The following is a 15,418-nucleotide window of genomic DNA, read 5'->3' as shown; positions in this document are numbered from 1 at the left end:
GATATGGATCTTGAGATACATGTTGAAGGCTCAAAGGATGTCTCATATCCGTTGAAGTCCTTCAACGTTTTAGGTGTTTTTCTTCGTTGAAGGTCCAACCGATCTCCCATATCGGTTGAGGCCTTAGCGTTTCACTTTTTTTTTTTAGGTTATTAATTTAATTTTATTTAGGTTATTAATTTTTGTACATTTATTTTAATTTAATATTTTATGTAGAATTATTTATTTATAAATGAAGTGTTTGTAAAAAATAAAAATAAAAGAAATCATGGAAAGCTTAACGCATTCTTTTATTTATTTTTTACTTTTTAGTTTATTAATTTATTGATTTGTAAATTAATTTTTAGATACTTTTAAAGTTAAGTAATTATATTTTAATTATAATTATATTTTAAGTAAATTATGTATTTATAATTAAATTAATTTTGTTTTATTTAATGAATTAATTATTATTAATTTAATTAAAGTTAATTGATTTTGTTTTGAATTATTTTATTTTTAAAGAAGAATAGTTATAGGGAGAAGGAAAAGAAGATGGATTTGATTTCCATGGGAGTGGTGGACTGTGGGGTGCATTCATATATTAGTAGGAACCATTAATGAAATGTTTGGAAGTTGGAGAAAGTTAAAATTTTTAGCCACCACGTTAAATATTACATAAGGGCAAAAGAGAAATTGGAAGATCGAGAAAGCACTCTATGGTGGTGGAAGGAATAACGCTCTCATCTCGGGAGTTGGTTTGGTATATGAAGTCATATCAAACCTTTAGTCAGGCTTGAGTCTACTTTTGCAATTTGGAGATGAACTGACCATTTGATCGAGTTCATAATATAGTAGAATAATTCGGTCGTGGTTTATAGTGGCGATAGATGATTACATAAACCAAATTAAAAAAAAATAAGCATAGTTTTTATTTTCTTTAATTATAACTTTATAAAGTTCATTAATTATTTTTAAAGTTGATTCACTAGATTAACTTTCGATAATTTTGAAATCATTGAATCACTTGTTATATTTATACCATAATCAAAATAAAAGGATATACGTAACTTTAGAGCAACATACATCTCGTAGCCATTGCTTTACTTTACTATATTTGTGGATTGAGGCATATTTTGAGACCTAAATTTTAGATGATGAAAAAAGCACCAATATTAGTAATTCTTTGCATTTGAGTTTGGCCAGAAGTGTTAGCTAAGTTTCTTGTGCGTGTTTCATTCAAAACGCCATAAGCAAAAAAACAAAAACAAAACAACTTATCGATTCAATAACATACAATCTGTTTGACAGAGATATAGAAGAAGAGAAGATTGACAATGTCAACTTTGAGCATACCTCCAGTGATACCATCACCTCGAGAAGATGCTGTCAAGCTGCATAAAGCTTTCAAAGGTTCTTAATAAATGAACACACAACTCACAAAGAAACAGATTTTTTCTTTTGAATTTTTTATGTTTCTCTTCATCATGCCATGTTAAAGTACTTTTATCATATTGAATATGGTGAAACAATCCTATTTTCATCTAATGTTTGTACAGAAAAAATATTAAAAAAAGAGAAAAATATTCTTTTAACAATTTTTTTACAGTAGTCTATATGGTAGTTTGTAATTGGTCCGTTTTAATACGGACCAATCAAATAGTGACACAGGTTCTATTATCAAAAAGTTGTTAACATATCATAGTATCTAAACCAGAGATAAGATACCAAAAATCACCATTTTTACTGTTTGCAGGTCTTGGTTGTGACACGTCTAAAGTTATCAACATCTTAGCTCATAGAAATGGAGAACAACGAAGTCTAATTCAACAAGAATATGAAACCACCTTCTCTGAACTGCTTTCCAAACGTTTATCAAAAGAACTTCATGGCCATCTCAAGGTACTAAGATCAATATGTCACTGTACTGTCTTGCCCTCAACAGAATTCTGTTTAGGTATTTTTGTTTGTGATTCAGTATCAATTTTATTTTTGTGATTTTGATTCTAAATGGTTTCAGAAAGCAATGTCACTATGGCTGCATGATCCTCCAACCAGGGATGCTAAGATAGTGAGAAAAGCCTTAAGACCAGGAGTTTCTGATAATCAAGCATTAACAGAAAGTATATGTTCTCGCACTCCATCACAACTTAGACGATTAAAAGAAGTTTATCAGTCAAATTATCATTCCTCTCTTGAGACAGATATTGAAATCCAACTCAGTGGTGATCATAAAAAGGTCTTGTATCTATCTTTTTGGAAGACTTTTTTTGCCTGTGCATTCTCTATATATGATTCATTTATTAGAGTGAAATCACCTTGACATGTTAATGTTGATACTTGAATATAGTTGTTGCTTGCATATGTAACTACACCACGTTATGAAGGCCCAGAGTTGGACCCTGTGATTGTAGAAGAAGACGCAAAACTACTGTATAAAGCAGGGGAGAAAAAGATAGGAACTGATGAGGAGATGTTCATCAAGATTTTTAGTGAGAAAAGTAGCACACATTTGGCTGCTGTTAACTCAGCTTACATAGCTTCACATGGACACTCACTTGAAAAGGTACAAATATATGCTTATGCCTCCAATCACCTTTTTTTTTTTTTCTTTTTTTGCTGTTGTTAGATTGTGAACATTCAACTCATCATGTTTATCATGCAGGCAATAAAGAAAGAAACATCTGGCTCTTTTCGATATGACCTCTTGACCATACTGCGTTGTGCTACTGATCCTGCTCTATACTTTGCCAAGGTATTATTTGTTTTCCCCAAGTTACCATGAATTTTCAATTTGGTTTCTCATCTATCTTAATCAACTTTTACTTTTTTTTGTGTAAACATTTTATGCATTTTGTTGTTGTTGTTTTATTTCTGGTATATATTCCTTGATAATTACTCATGAATTTTTATTATTGGTTGAGTGTTTTTTCTCTTCTTATTCCTCTTTTTTTTTTCTTCCTCTTTCTCCTTCCAAATTCGGTCGCCACCATCGGCAAACCGTCTTTATGCCACCGGTGCCTTTACACCTCTCCTCTTTCTTCTTCTCTTTTTCTTCCTCATTTTTCTTTTATTATTTTCTTTTTCACACTTATCTCCTCTTAATATATGAAAAAAACTCTCATTTGACTTGGTAAAAAATTTGTTACACATTTTACTGACGAATTTATTGAAAAAAATATCTATCGATAGTAAAAATCATAAGTTATGGACAAAATTTAAATTTTAATTTATTAAAAACTTTTATCGATAAAATAATTACCAACAAAAGTATCTATTCAATAAATATATAAATAAGATATGTCAATAAATTTAAATTTGTTAACAAATTTATTTTCTGCAGTGAAAATTATTTGGCCGGTCATTTCAATTAGTTATTATAATTTAATTGATTGATTTATAAACTATTTATATAATATTAATGAACCTAATATTCCACCAACATATTCAACTTATAGTTTTGGTAAAATTTCTATAATACTGTTTTTTTATTATTATGGAATCACAAACAATAAATATTTAATTTCTTATTTGTTCAATTTTTTTACACTACACAATTTAAGATACTTGTTTTAAATTTTAATAAAACATTGATTTGTTCAAAATTATGAAGTGCAAAATTAACCAAACCACCTACTTAAAACTAATCAAATATGTAAAAACCAACATATTTATATAACTATTAGTGTATTATTTTTAATTTATAAATCAATTTAACGACTAATTTTATTATGAAAAACAAAGTCTTTCAAAATGTAATGATATTTTTAAAATTATTTGTACAACTATAGGTTTCGACTCTAAGATGACCAAAACCTATAGTTATGTAAATAATTCTAAAAATGTCTCTACATTTTTTTGAAAAACTTTACTTTGAATATCAAAGTATAAGCTTCAATTATAAGTTAAATCGAAGCCTTTTTTTTCTCTGGCGGCATGAGTATAGGCTTTGGTTATTTGAAAGAACTGAAGCTTGTACTCACGCAACCAAGTATAGGATTTGGTTTAATCTAGAACCAAAGCTTATACTAACTTGCATAGAATAAATTTATAAGTTTTTACAATTCATGAGAGGTTTTGTGTACTACATTTTTTTTCTCCATTGTTGTAATTTTGTGTTTTTTTTTTGCATTATAGCCTTCATTGAAGTTCATTTTTGTCTTTGTTTATCTTCCTTCTCATTTCTCATTTATCCTTCCTTTCGTTTTTGTTTTTCTTGTCCTTCTTCTAACCTTATTTTTCTTCTCATTTTGGTGCTGATGCATTTTGGTGGCCATTGTTATCTTTTTGCGTTGGGATGTAGCAACATTGCATGTTTATTTTAATCTTGGTTGTTGTGTTTGGGACACCAAAATATATATACTTCATAAATATGCTTAGGTTGGTAAGACAACTAAAGTATACAATGATTAAAAAAAATGTAATGGATTTCAATCAAACGCAAGCAAGAACGAGAGTGAGAACACCAATGAGAGAGACCAAAATCAACCACTTAAACACAAACCAACAACCAAGACAACAATAATGTTACAACCTTACCTTTCAGTTACAAAATAACTTTTCAATCTTTTCCAATATGTTCGTCTATTTTTATAGACATGATAACATGATGTGTTACTTGTGCTAAAATGTGATAAAAACACACTTATACCAATCCTAATATATATGCACACAATTAAAAATATGAGATATATGTACATAATTTTTTCTATATAGACTTTAAGAAGAAGAAAAAAGGAAAGAAACTATACAATATTCTATATTCTATACTCACCTTCCTCCATCCTAATTGTTCATTAGTGCACTATACAACTTAACAAGCCATACATATCTTCTAAGATTACATTTTCCTTAATTCTGTTAAATTAATATCTATATATACCCTCAAAATAATGTTAATTAACATATGACTCTTTTTTTGGTAGATCTTGCGCAGGTCAATGAAGGGTGTGGGAACTCAAGATAGTAGACTAATAAGGGTAGTTGTGACAAGGACGGAGATAGACATGTACCATATAAAAATAGCATATTATAAGAAATATGGAAAACCATTAACCCATGCTGTTCGTTCTGACACATCAGGCCATTACAAAGAATTTCTCTTGAGTCTTATAGGTTCTGATTATTAGTAACATTGTGTTTTTCACATCAAATCAGATTAACCAGTCTAGGAACTATTATGTGAGCAGAAATATTTACTTACTTTTGTAGAAGCTAAAAGTGATTTGCTTTGTTCTAGTTTTAACATATGATAGTGCTTTTCCAGAAATGGTGATTGTATTCATGCTACATTTGTGATCTGGACATTGTTTTCTGTATATTATTTCAATCATAAATTTTCCATTTCACTTCTTTGATAATGAGTTACTTCTCTTAGTTGCTCTTCAACAACATAACAACTTATGGTAAATTATAAAACTTTATTTGAAACTTAAAGTTATATTAGAAATTTTTGTATTGACACCAAGGAAATAAAAAAAAAAAGAAAACGAATTGAAATCATATTATAGTTAAATAGTTACAATTTCACGTTGAATTGATAATGTTATAGTACATTTAGTACCTAGTTTTTTTTTCATAAAACTTATAGATTTTAAATATGTAGGATAACTATTGAATCACAGTATGATTTACCATTTCAATCAACTTGGCCAAATTTTCTCTTTATAAAATAGAAGTGTATTCGTTTATATTTTTGTTCAACTTTCTTTTGCGTCCGCGGATATCCGCAGATAAAACCCGCAACAGATAGTTAATATCCGCGGATTACGTGTAGAGGGTATTTTAATATCCGTTTATAAACGGGTCGGATGCGAGTATTATACTATCCGTATGCGCAGATATTCGTTACCTGCAAACAATAAAAATAAAAATTTAATTTATATTTGATTAAATTAAATTTAATTAAAATTAATATTAATTAGTATTTTATAAGGTTAAATTTAATTAAAATCAAATTTTAATTTATATTATATTATATTTTATATATTTTTTATAATTTTATTTAAATTTTATTATAATAATTTATAAAAATATATATTTTTAAAATATTTGCGGGTATCCACGGATATACACGGATATCCACGGATTTTAAAATATCCGTGAATATTTTTTAAGCAGGTATCCGTGCAGGTAACGGGTCGGATAGCGTGTGAATTTTTTTTGTCGGATTGGGTTACAGGTGGGCACTATCCGAATCTGATCTGTTGTCATCCCTAGGTATGATGCAAGTATACATTGATGAATTTATGAACAAAAACATAATTTTTTAGCCTGAATCCAAAAACAAAAAAATAAAATAAAATTGTACAATAATTGATATATATAAAAGATGGGACGATATTAATTTAACTTGGGATTTTATCGAGCCAGGTGAGATAGGATCAAAAGCAATTGATAAAAGTAAAGATATTAATTGAAGTATACTAAAAGAAGTCTCTTAATCAAAGGAATCATGTGAAATATGAATAGATTCACAAGAAACCGGTCAATTGTATGAAGAGATATCACAAACCATACAAACAACTTTATTATTTACCCAAAAATTTCCAATAAGTTCCCAATTTCTTAAAGGTTTCATTGATTAGGAGTACTAAATAATAACTTCGAAATTATGACTCAATCTAAAATTGTGAACAAAATCAAATATCAATTAAAATAATTTGTTCACTCCCATTTTATCATCATAATTAAATCCATATGGGACGAACAACGAATATTGGACTTCATTGATTAAAGAAAAATAATACATTTTCTTGTTCATTGATTACAAGAGGTTCGTCATTTATATTAATTTTATTAGTATTTTTAACTGCAAACCCAATAAACTATATAGCATCACTCACTAACACAGTTTCATGAATTTTACGCATTTCCCTTTGTAAAATTCGAAAAATATAACAATTTAGGAGGAAATCGATTGGTTTAGTATGGTTTGATTTGAGAGTGGAGGGTGGTGTGTATCGATAAATAATTTGCCACATTATATTAAAAGTTTCAGTATTAATGTATAGTTGTAAATATAATATATGAAAAAGTTATATTGATAGTTTTGTAGAGTTGAACACTTTCAGACTCAACCAGTTCACACAATTGTAACACTAACAAATATGTTAAGATTGAACATTCTCAAACTCATTCCAAACAAACAACACAATTATTTATCGTATGTGTTATTTGTTGTAGTGTCATAATTCACACGCTCATGGTGTTACATTAATAAAAACATGTATCACAAACAAAAATAATACCAGTAAATAAGAAATTAACTTTAATAAGAGTAACAAAGCTAACAATCTACGTCACAATAGTCAACCTTACACACTTTATTCATATATATATATATATATATATATATATATATATATATATATATATATATATATATATATATATATATATATATATATATATATATATATATTTATTGTTTTCTATAACCATTAATTGATGTTGATTTATTATTAAGTTAAATTGATTCCTCAAGCAACTAGGACCTTATCAAAATTGGACTACTAACATAAGCTAAATAAATAAAGAAACAATCAAAATATCCAAACGTAAAAGAAAGTGAAATATTGAAACAATGGTGGCTTGTAGAACTGAAGGTTTTGCCTGTGGAGCCCTCATGACTTGGAGTGTCAGTTCGTGATTATATATTGGAGGCGTTTTTGTCTACCATTTGGTGAGGCATAGATACGATTTCTTCTTCAAAGTTTCATATTTCTATCACATAAAATCATTTTTCTCTAAATCTTATTTAAATGTATGGAAAAAATATATATATTTGTCTAAATCCTTAATAATATGTGCGATATTTCTTTGTCAAAATTACCTCCTCATATAAAAGAAAATATGGTCTCTGTGCACTTGGTAAAAAGTTCTATGAATTTGCTTTTTCTTCGGTGTTGGTTTTTCGAACTTGGAATTTATCTTCTGGCATTCTTCATGTTTTTTCTTGGACAAAAGATTTTTTTCCCGGCTTCTATAAAACTCACAAAAAAATTCAATATTTGGTTTACATTCATGACCTTCCTTTAGACTATTGACAGTAAAAAACGATTTTCTCAATAGCATATGAAATTGATACACCTTTATCTTTATATGATTATATCAAGAATAACTCTCGAGGTTTATTTGCACGTGTCTTGGTTGATGTTGATTTGTTATCTAATTTTCCTAATCAAATTTGGGTGGAAAGACTAAGTTTTGCGTTTATTATTGATGTGAAGTATGAGAAATTGTCTTTATTTTATTCAAAATGTTATTTAGTAGGGAGAAAATAGTAGGGAAAAAAATATAACATTATCATCCAAAGGTGGTCGGTACCCAAGATGGGACTAAGGACTCATTAGCTTAAGTGGTAGAGCTTGTGGTGGAGCTTGTGGTGAAACCTATGGTGGAACCTATGTGGAACTTGTAGTGGGGCTTGTAGAAAAGCCTGTGATGGTGGTGGAACCTGTTACTCAGTCATAGTCTAAGTCAGTCGTGGGTAGTCAGGATAATATTTGTGTTGTGAATAGATCTTGTCTTGTGAAGAATCTAGATGGTTGTGTGCAAGTGAAATCTGATTCCTTGACTGATATGCCTTCTTTGGAGTATGTCACTCCCATTATGAATAATTTGCAGGGTTTATGAAAATTAGATTCTAATACTTTGACATCATAGTAGTTCGGCTATTGTTCCTAATCCTTTAACATCTAAAGAAGCTCTTTTTTTAGAGAATTAAAAATAGTTTCTAAGTGGGTTAATTTGTGTGATGAGAGAGAAAATTCTAATACTGAAGAGGATGATGAAACCGTTCAAACTACAAGGAAACTTGCTTAGGGTAAACCAAAAAAAGTTAATACTAAACCTCCAAAACAAAAATGTCTAAAAGTTAAGGGTGTCTTTTGAAAAATGGGAGAATTAACTAATGATAAATTTTTAATATATTGAGGAATTTTCCTAGATGGAGTTCATGGAATTATTTTCCTGATAAGAAATATATGTATATATATTTTTTAATTATAATTTTCTAGTTACACATTGTTGCCCCTTGAATAAGGCTTTATCCACTTTATGTCTTAATTGAAATGCTACATATTGTACTAATACTCTGTATTACTATATTGATGGTTGATATGAAGTGTTACATTTTAATTTATCTGTTTTTCGTTCTTTTCATTTGACACAATACATTTTCCATTTTCTATCTTTAAATTCAGATGTCATAAAAAATCATGTTTAGTTCTAAAGACGGAAAATAACATGAGTACAGTACAAAATGAAAGTGAAAAAAAAAATGAAAGAGGAATAAACACGTAAAATGAAATGTACCTAACATTGAAAAAATGTGAAGAAAAAAAATGAAACCTAAAAGTTATTTTTGTTTTGTTTTTGTGTATTTATGTTATAATTAAAACATATGAGATGAACTTGTTTTTATCAAAATTATACTACTAAATAGTTAAAACTAAACTATCAAGAGTATATTATATAGAAAGTAAACCCTATAGGTGTAACAAATAGATGTAGTTGTTTATCTCTTTCTACACTTGACTCAATTCTTGTGTACCTATTTTTGGTGACATTTTGATTCACCCACCTTTAACCTTTTTAATTATATGTATACAATCACAAGTAAAAATAATATCGTCACATACATTTTTTTTGTTTGGATTCAGGCTCAAAACTATGTTTTCATAAATTATTGATGTGAACCACTTTGGATAAGTTTTGTGTAAATATATTGATAGTATTTATTATTTGTTACGACTATCTCAACCTTATCTAATTATTTTGCCTATGATAGTGTTCTAATACAAAAACATAATGGCTAGGCTATTTTTGTAGTGGTTTACTTGAATTAGGAGATAAAGAGTCCCAAATTAAGGTTGAATTAGTTAGCAAATATTAAGGAAAATTCGTTTTCAAATGGTTTTTTGGTCGTCCAAAATAAGGTGGAATGAATGAGTGACCACACAAACACAATAAAATCTCATTCATTGTCTTATAAAAGGATCCCATAGCACCCCAATTCTCTCATTCCAAGGGAAACAACATCAATAACCCATAAAATAAAAAATCCATTAATCACCATGGCAAGGTCATTTGGTGTTGTTGTCCTCTTTGTCTCAGTTTTGTGCTTCTCCTCTGCATTGGCTCGCAAAACACCTGAAAAATTCTTCGTTGAAGGCAAGATTTATTGTGATCCTTGCCACTTTGCATTTGAGTCTAGACTCAGCTTCCCCTTGTCAGGTAAATTTCCTTAATCATGCATTTAAAGTTATACATGTTACAATTTATCATGATCACATGTTTAAGTCCTATCATAAGCCATTGACGAAGAATAAGGAATGGTTGAACATGTGTTTATAGGTGTGAATGTGACTCTGGAATGCATCAACGAACAAAATAACACAGTGAGTTATACAAAGGAAAGCAGAACTGATGCAAATGGGTTGTACAGCATCCCTGTCCATGGTGATCATGAGGATGACATCTGTGTGGTAGTTGCAGACTCACCAAATGAGGGAGAATGCAAAGAGGTAATGCCAAACAAGTCCGATAGGATCATCCTCACCAACAACATGGGTGCTGCCTCTAGGGCACGCTACGTCAACCCCCTTGGTTTCATGACACAGACAATTGATTCCCAATGCAACGTCGTTGTTCACGAATTAGGACTCGACAACCTTGATGACTAAGTGGAATAGAAATGTTCATTAAACTCCACCCAAAAGACAAAATTTATCATTGGATCAATTGTCTTGTATCATTTTAATTAACCATTATCCATGATGTTTGTTGTTTGCAAACACAATATTAATGAAATAAATCGTATTTGGAGTTTGGTACATCACTCTCCTCAAAGTGACTCAATCTATTACTTACCACATATATCATACAAGGATTTTACACACAAAAATGTTCATAACATATTTCTTGATTAATAAACAAACATGAATTACAAGTTTAGCTCAATTGTTGCATTATCAAATTGGCCATTTAAGTACCTATGTTAGAGCCGCACGACCCTAAGAAAACGTCATCTAATTCAATATTTTGTCCCTACCAAAATTAATAGAATTTTTTTTACCTGAAATCTCATCTTTCCAACTCACTTAAAATTTTCACCTAAATAAAATATTTTATTTTCTTTACCTTACGACACAGTGTAGATTATATGTATGAAGAAAACATTGTTTAGTCTCCCAGTTTAGAATTTGATTTCCAATTGTGAGTGGGTATAGAGGCTAGCCGGAAAACTAACTACAACTCAATTCTCATAAAATCGAATTTCGAATTGTTTGTCTATATTTATTTTCCTTTTGATTTTGAAAATTACCAGAAGAAACAATGTTGTTAAGGAAAATACATTTTTAGTAAAAAAAATAGTTTGGAAAGCAATTTCAAAATAAGAGATTTAATTTCAAAAATAAGCCTATAGGATATAATTATTTAGAAAACTCAAAATTTGGATAAAGAATTTTTTATAAACTCATATTTTAAGGAAATTTTAATAGAAAAATATGTAAATAAGAATATTAACCATAAAAAAAGAATTATAAGAAATTTTATAATTAAAAAATAAAAGAAAAATTGTGTGTGTATGTGTGTGTGTGTGAGAGAGAGAGTGTGTGTGTGCGAGAGTGTGTGTGTGAGAGAGAGTGTGTGTTTGTGTGTGTGTGGGTGGGTGTGTGTGTGCATGTGTGTGCGTGCGCGTTTCTACGTCTGTGCATCAGTGCCTCTGTGTGTATCTGTGTGCGAGTGTGTCAGTGTGTGTGTGTGTGAGTGTGTGCGTGAGTGCGTGTGTGTCTATGTTCGTGTGTCTCTGTGTGTGCGTATGTGCATTTGTGCATCTATGTGTGTGTCTGTATGTGTGTGTGTTTGTGAGTGTGTATGCATGTGTGCGTTTGTTTGTGTGTGTGGGCGTGTGCATATGTGTGTGTGTGTGTGTGTGTGTCTATGTGTGTGGGCGGTGTGTGTGAATATGTATTTGCATTTGTGCATGTGTGTGTAGGTGGGAATATGTGTTTGTGTGTGTGTGTCCGTATGTGTGTGCTTGTTTGTGTGTATATGGGTCTGCGTGTGTAGGTGGGTATATGTGTATGTGTATGTATATTTTAGCCTCTCTAGATGATATTATCTTAACATATTACAATGTGTATTATAAATGTCACGTAAGAATTTGAGTACCCCAAATACTTAATTTATAATTATATAGCTTTCTCTACTAATAAAAATATATATAAAAAAGTTATATTTTTATAAAAAAAGGCTGCATAAGAAACAAAATTACGAAAGAAATAAATTTAAAAATATAATGGTTAATTACTTAAATGTTTTACTTTTACAATTCATTTTCTTAAAACTTAATTGTAAATATTAATTATTTATTAGAGTAAAGAATTGACCATGCAGAGATTTTAAAATAAAAATACCATAAAAATGCATAAAAAATACCGTAAAGTTATTCTATATCTAGCTCCTTCTAATTAATAGGAGCTATATTTATAAAAAAGAAAAATAAAAAATATAACTTTAAAAATAAATTAAGGAAAATGAAGAAGGATGAAGCTAAAAAGAGATATGAAAAAGGAAGAATAAAGAAGAATAAGTTAGCCTTTACCTAATTTGGAAATGAATAAAAAAAGTTCTATTTGGACATAAAAAAAAGAATTAGACAATGAAGCGTGAGAGATAACTACACACATTTGAGTTGTACTTTTCGTTATAAACAGTAATGCTTACCACGAAAACCATTATTTAAGACATTATCTGCATTGTTCAATTACTCCAAAACAAAACAAAATGGAAAAAAGCTTGAAAACTCTTTGGGTTATTTCCATAATGATAATCCATCAATTAGCATTCTTGGCCAATGCCTCACATTTTAGAAAGAGGATTGTGCCAGCTTTGTACGTTTTTGGTGATTCAACTGTAGACGCGGGAAACAACAACAATCTCAACACACTTGCCAAGGCAAATGCATTTCCCTATGGCATTGACTTCAATAACTGTTCCACAGGAAGGTTTAGCAATGGAAAAACCTTTGCTGATCTTATTGGTAACTTTACCACTTTCTTTCTCAAACATTGTCTCTCTTTATTTGGTTGAGGTTTAATGTTTCCATGCAGACATAAAGAAAACAGTATTACCAGGATTTTTATACATTTATTATCCTTTTGTAGCTATTAGATTGGGTTTGCCAATGCCACCTCCATACTTGGGTGTGCCCAAGTTTGGAAGACATAAAGTAATCACAGGAATTAACTATGCATCTGGCTCTTGTGGAATCTTGAATTCAACCAGATCAGTAAGATTCAAAATAAATGATTTTAGATTTTAATATGCATTTTTTTTCAAATATTTTGTTTTTGCATTTTATGAAAGTCGTATAAAATATCCTTTTAACAAGCAACACATGAAATTTATATTCTAATTTATTTTGAAACTTCATTTATCATATAATAAGAAGTTATATTATAATTCATTACATAACTCTATCATATAATAAATAGGTCAAATGTTGTTGGTTGAAAAGATGTCTTATATAACTTTTACAAAATACATTAAAATTTGACTCATAAATAAAAATTTCTTATTTAATTTATTTCTCATCATATTTTTACTTTGTGATGAAGGGAGATTGCTTGTCTTTAGACAAACAAATTGAATACTTCACCTCAACTGTGGTCAATGATCTTCCAAGAAGCATACATAGCAAAACAAAACTAAGGCATTACTTAGTCAATTCCATATATCTCTTATCAATTGGATCTAATGATTACATGTTGAATTATTTCAAGTACCCAAATGGAACCAATAACAATCTAAATCCAGAAAAATATGCAGATTACCTACTTGGACAATTGGCTTCACGTATCAAGGTAATCTTTGAATAAATGTTTTGAATTATACATTGAATTCTCACATGTATTCATTTTTAAATTTTAATATGTCACCTTTCAATTAAGTATTTTAAATATCATAAGTATTTAGTTTTTTCCAAAGAATGTGAAAAATGTGTTTCCTTCATTGTTTCTTTTTCCCAGAGAATTTATGATCTTGGAGCTCGAAAGTTTGTGGTAAGTAGAATTGGTCAAATTGGATGCACACCAACATGTGTTATAAGGACACCGTATTCCCAAGAATGCAATGAAGATATAAATCAAAAGGTCAAACACTACTCAGACAAACTCACCGGGAAGCTACAAGAGTTGCAAACCCAACTCTCACATTCAATCTTCATTAATTTGGATAATTACAATTTCTCCCAGAAAATAAGAAATTCTCCTGAAGACTTTGGTAAACAACGTCTCTTGTTAATCTCTTGAAAAAATAATTAAGAAGTTCATCTATTTTTTGTATTCTAGTATGATCATAACTGATACTTTTATTGATTACATTTTTCAGGATTCAAAAATATTTTTGACTCGTGTGTCCAAGGAAAGAAACCTTGTGCAAATCGGAATGAATATTATTTTTTTGACTTTGCTCATCCTACTGAAGTTACAAATCAAATATATGCAAATGAGTGCTTTGGTGGAACCCAATTATGTCTTCCTTATAATATTCAAAAATTGATTCATGGATATTAAAATATTTGTACCATGTTCTTATAAAAATATATCATCAACAATTTTTGTTTGTTATTTGTTTTTCATTTTCTCTTTATGTATGATAAACAAGTTATATTATACATAATACAATTCCATAATATATTGTATTTTCATGAGATACTCGATTGGGATAATTATTGTGTACTAGGATTGAAAGATCCCAAGTATTTTGATATATATATATATATATATATATATATATATATATATATATATATATATATATATATATATTACCGATAAAAAGAAAATTAAGAATAATGTTTTTTCTTCAAAAGAATGTAGACTAAAGTTTAAGTATTCGTGTGGAAGTTTGCAATGCATAGAACTCCAACTTTACAAAATTTGACACATAAGAATATAAATGAGATTCTATTATTAATATTCACATCAATGGATAGTCTTTGAGGGGAAGCTTTGAAGTCGATTAGAGAGTTGGTCAGAATACCCTTATAGAGTAGGGTCTTCCTTTCGCTTGTGTGAAGCAAGAAAGGAGCTCCCTTTGAATGTGAGAAGCACTAAGAGTGGGCATGGGTGTTGTACCCTCGAGCCTATGCGAAGCAAGGAAGGGCAAAGATGTTTTGCCTTGTGATTCGGCTTGAAGTTGAGTATAGTTCTCGATGTGCAATGTCCTGAAGTTTTTACTTGTGAAACTTAGAGGAATAAGGGAAACAAGTATGTACTATGAACGTAGATTGCTCAACCACCTTATACTAGGTGTTGAGATTGTTGATAGGGGGAGAAATGATTAGTTAAACCCACAATCTCAGTGATATTTGTGTTTTTGATGATGACAACACATAGTTAATGAAAACACATGTGTATGTACTATG

General features: G+C 29.5%; 3 protein-coding genes across 3 annotated transcripts; all 3 read left to right on the top strand.

The window, feature by feature from the left end:
• The first annotated feature begins 624 nt into the window (after positions 1-624).
• Positions 625-5,293, top strand: LOC108335549 (annexin D5). Its single transcript, XM_017571584.2, has 6 exons — positions 625-1,392; positions 1,736-1,881; positions 2,000-2,218; positions 2,330-2,545; positions 2,645-2,734; positions 4,905-5,293. The coding sequence occupies exons 1-6, from the start codon at positions 1,317-1,319 to the stop codon at positions 5,106-5,108; spliced, it is 951 nt and encodes a 316-aa protein (XP_017427073.1). The 5' UTR covers positions 625-1,316; the 3' UTR covers positions 5,109-5,293.
• A 4,727-nt stretch (positions 5,294-10,020) lies between these two features.
• LOC108335594 (olee1-like protein) lies at positions 10,021-10,817 on the top strand. The gene is made up of 2 exons (XM_017571624.2): positions 10,021-10,218; positions 10,339-10,817. The coding sequence occupies exons 1-2, from the start codon at positions 10,059-10,061 to the stop codon at positions 10,665-10,667; spliced, it is 489 nt and encodes a 162-aa protein (XP_017427113.1). The 5' UTR covers positions 10,021-10,058; the 3' UTR covers positions 10,668-10,817.
• Positions 10,818-12,813: 1,996 nt separating this feature from the next.
• LOC108335008 (GDSL esterase/lipase At2g03980) lies at positions 12,814-14,564 on the top strand. The gene is made up of 5 exons (XM_017570926.1): positions 12,814-13,030; positions 13,155-13,279; positions 13,608-13,853; positions 14,019-14,271; positions 14,380-14,564. Exons 1-5 carry the CDS (start codon positions 12,814-12,816, stop codon positions 14,562-14,564), a joined length of 1,026 nt encoding a protein of 341 aa, XP_017426415.1.
• The last annotated feature ends 854 nt before the right edge of the window (positions 14,565-15,418 follow it).

This window comes from Vigna angularis, chromosome 10, assembly GCF_016808095.1.
Source record: "Vigna angularis cultivar LongXiaoDou No.4 chromosome 10, ASM1680809v1, whole genome shotgun sequence".
Classification (NCBI taxonomy): Eukaryota; Viridiplantae; Streptophyta; class Magnoliopsida; order Fabales; family Fabaceae; genus Vigna; species Vigna angularis.
Note: the sequence above shows the minus strand (reverse complement) of the source record. Positions and strands in the feature narration are given on the sequence as shown.

Excerpts from the sequence above, each read along its gene's own strand:
- LOC108335008 (XM_017570926.1), top strand. The coding sequence starts at position 12,814 with ATGATAATCCATCAATTAGCATTCTTGGCCAATGCCTCACATTTTAGA. Across the intron at positions 13,854-14,018 it reads AATTGGCTTCACGTATCAAG|AGAATTTATGATCTTGGAGC; the intron begins GTAATCTTTGAA and ends TCTTTTTCCCAG. Across the intron at positions 14,272-14,379 it reads AAATTCTCCTGAAGACTTTG|GATTCAAAAATATTTTTGAC; the intron begins GTAAACAACGTC and ends TACATTTTTCAG.
- LOC108335594 (XM_017571624.2), top strand. The coding sequence starts at position 10,059 with ATGGCAAGGTCATTTGGTGTTGTTGTCCTCTTTGTCTCAGTTTTGTGC. Across the intron at positions 10,219-10,338 it reads ACTCAGCTTCCCCTTGTCAG|GTGTGAATGTGACTCTGGAA; the intron begins GTAAATTTCCTT and ends ATGTGTTTATAG.
- LOC108335549 (XM_017571584.2), top strand. The coding sequence starts at position 1,317 with ATGTCAACTTTGAGCATACCTCCAGTGATACCATCACCTCGAGAAGAT. Across the intron at positions 1,393-1,735 it reads GCTGCATAAAGCTTTCAAAG|GTCTTGGTTGTGACACGTCT; the intron begins GTTCTTAATAAA and ends TACTGTTTGCAG. Across the intron at positions 2,219-2,329 it reads TCAGTGGTGATCATAAAAAG|TTGTTGCTTGCATATGTAAC; the intron begins GTCTTGTATCTA and ends ACTTGAATATAG.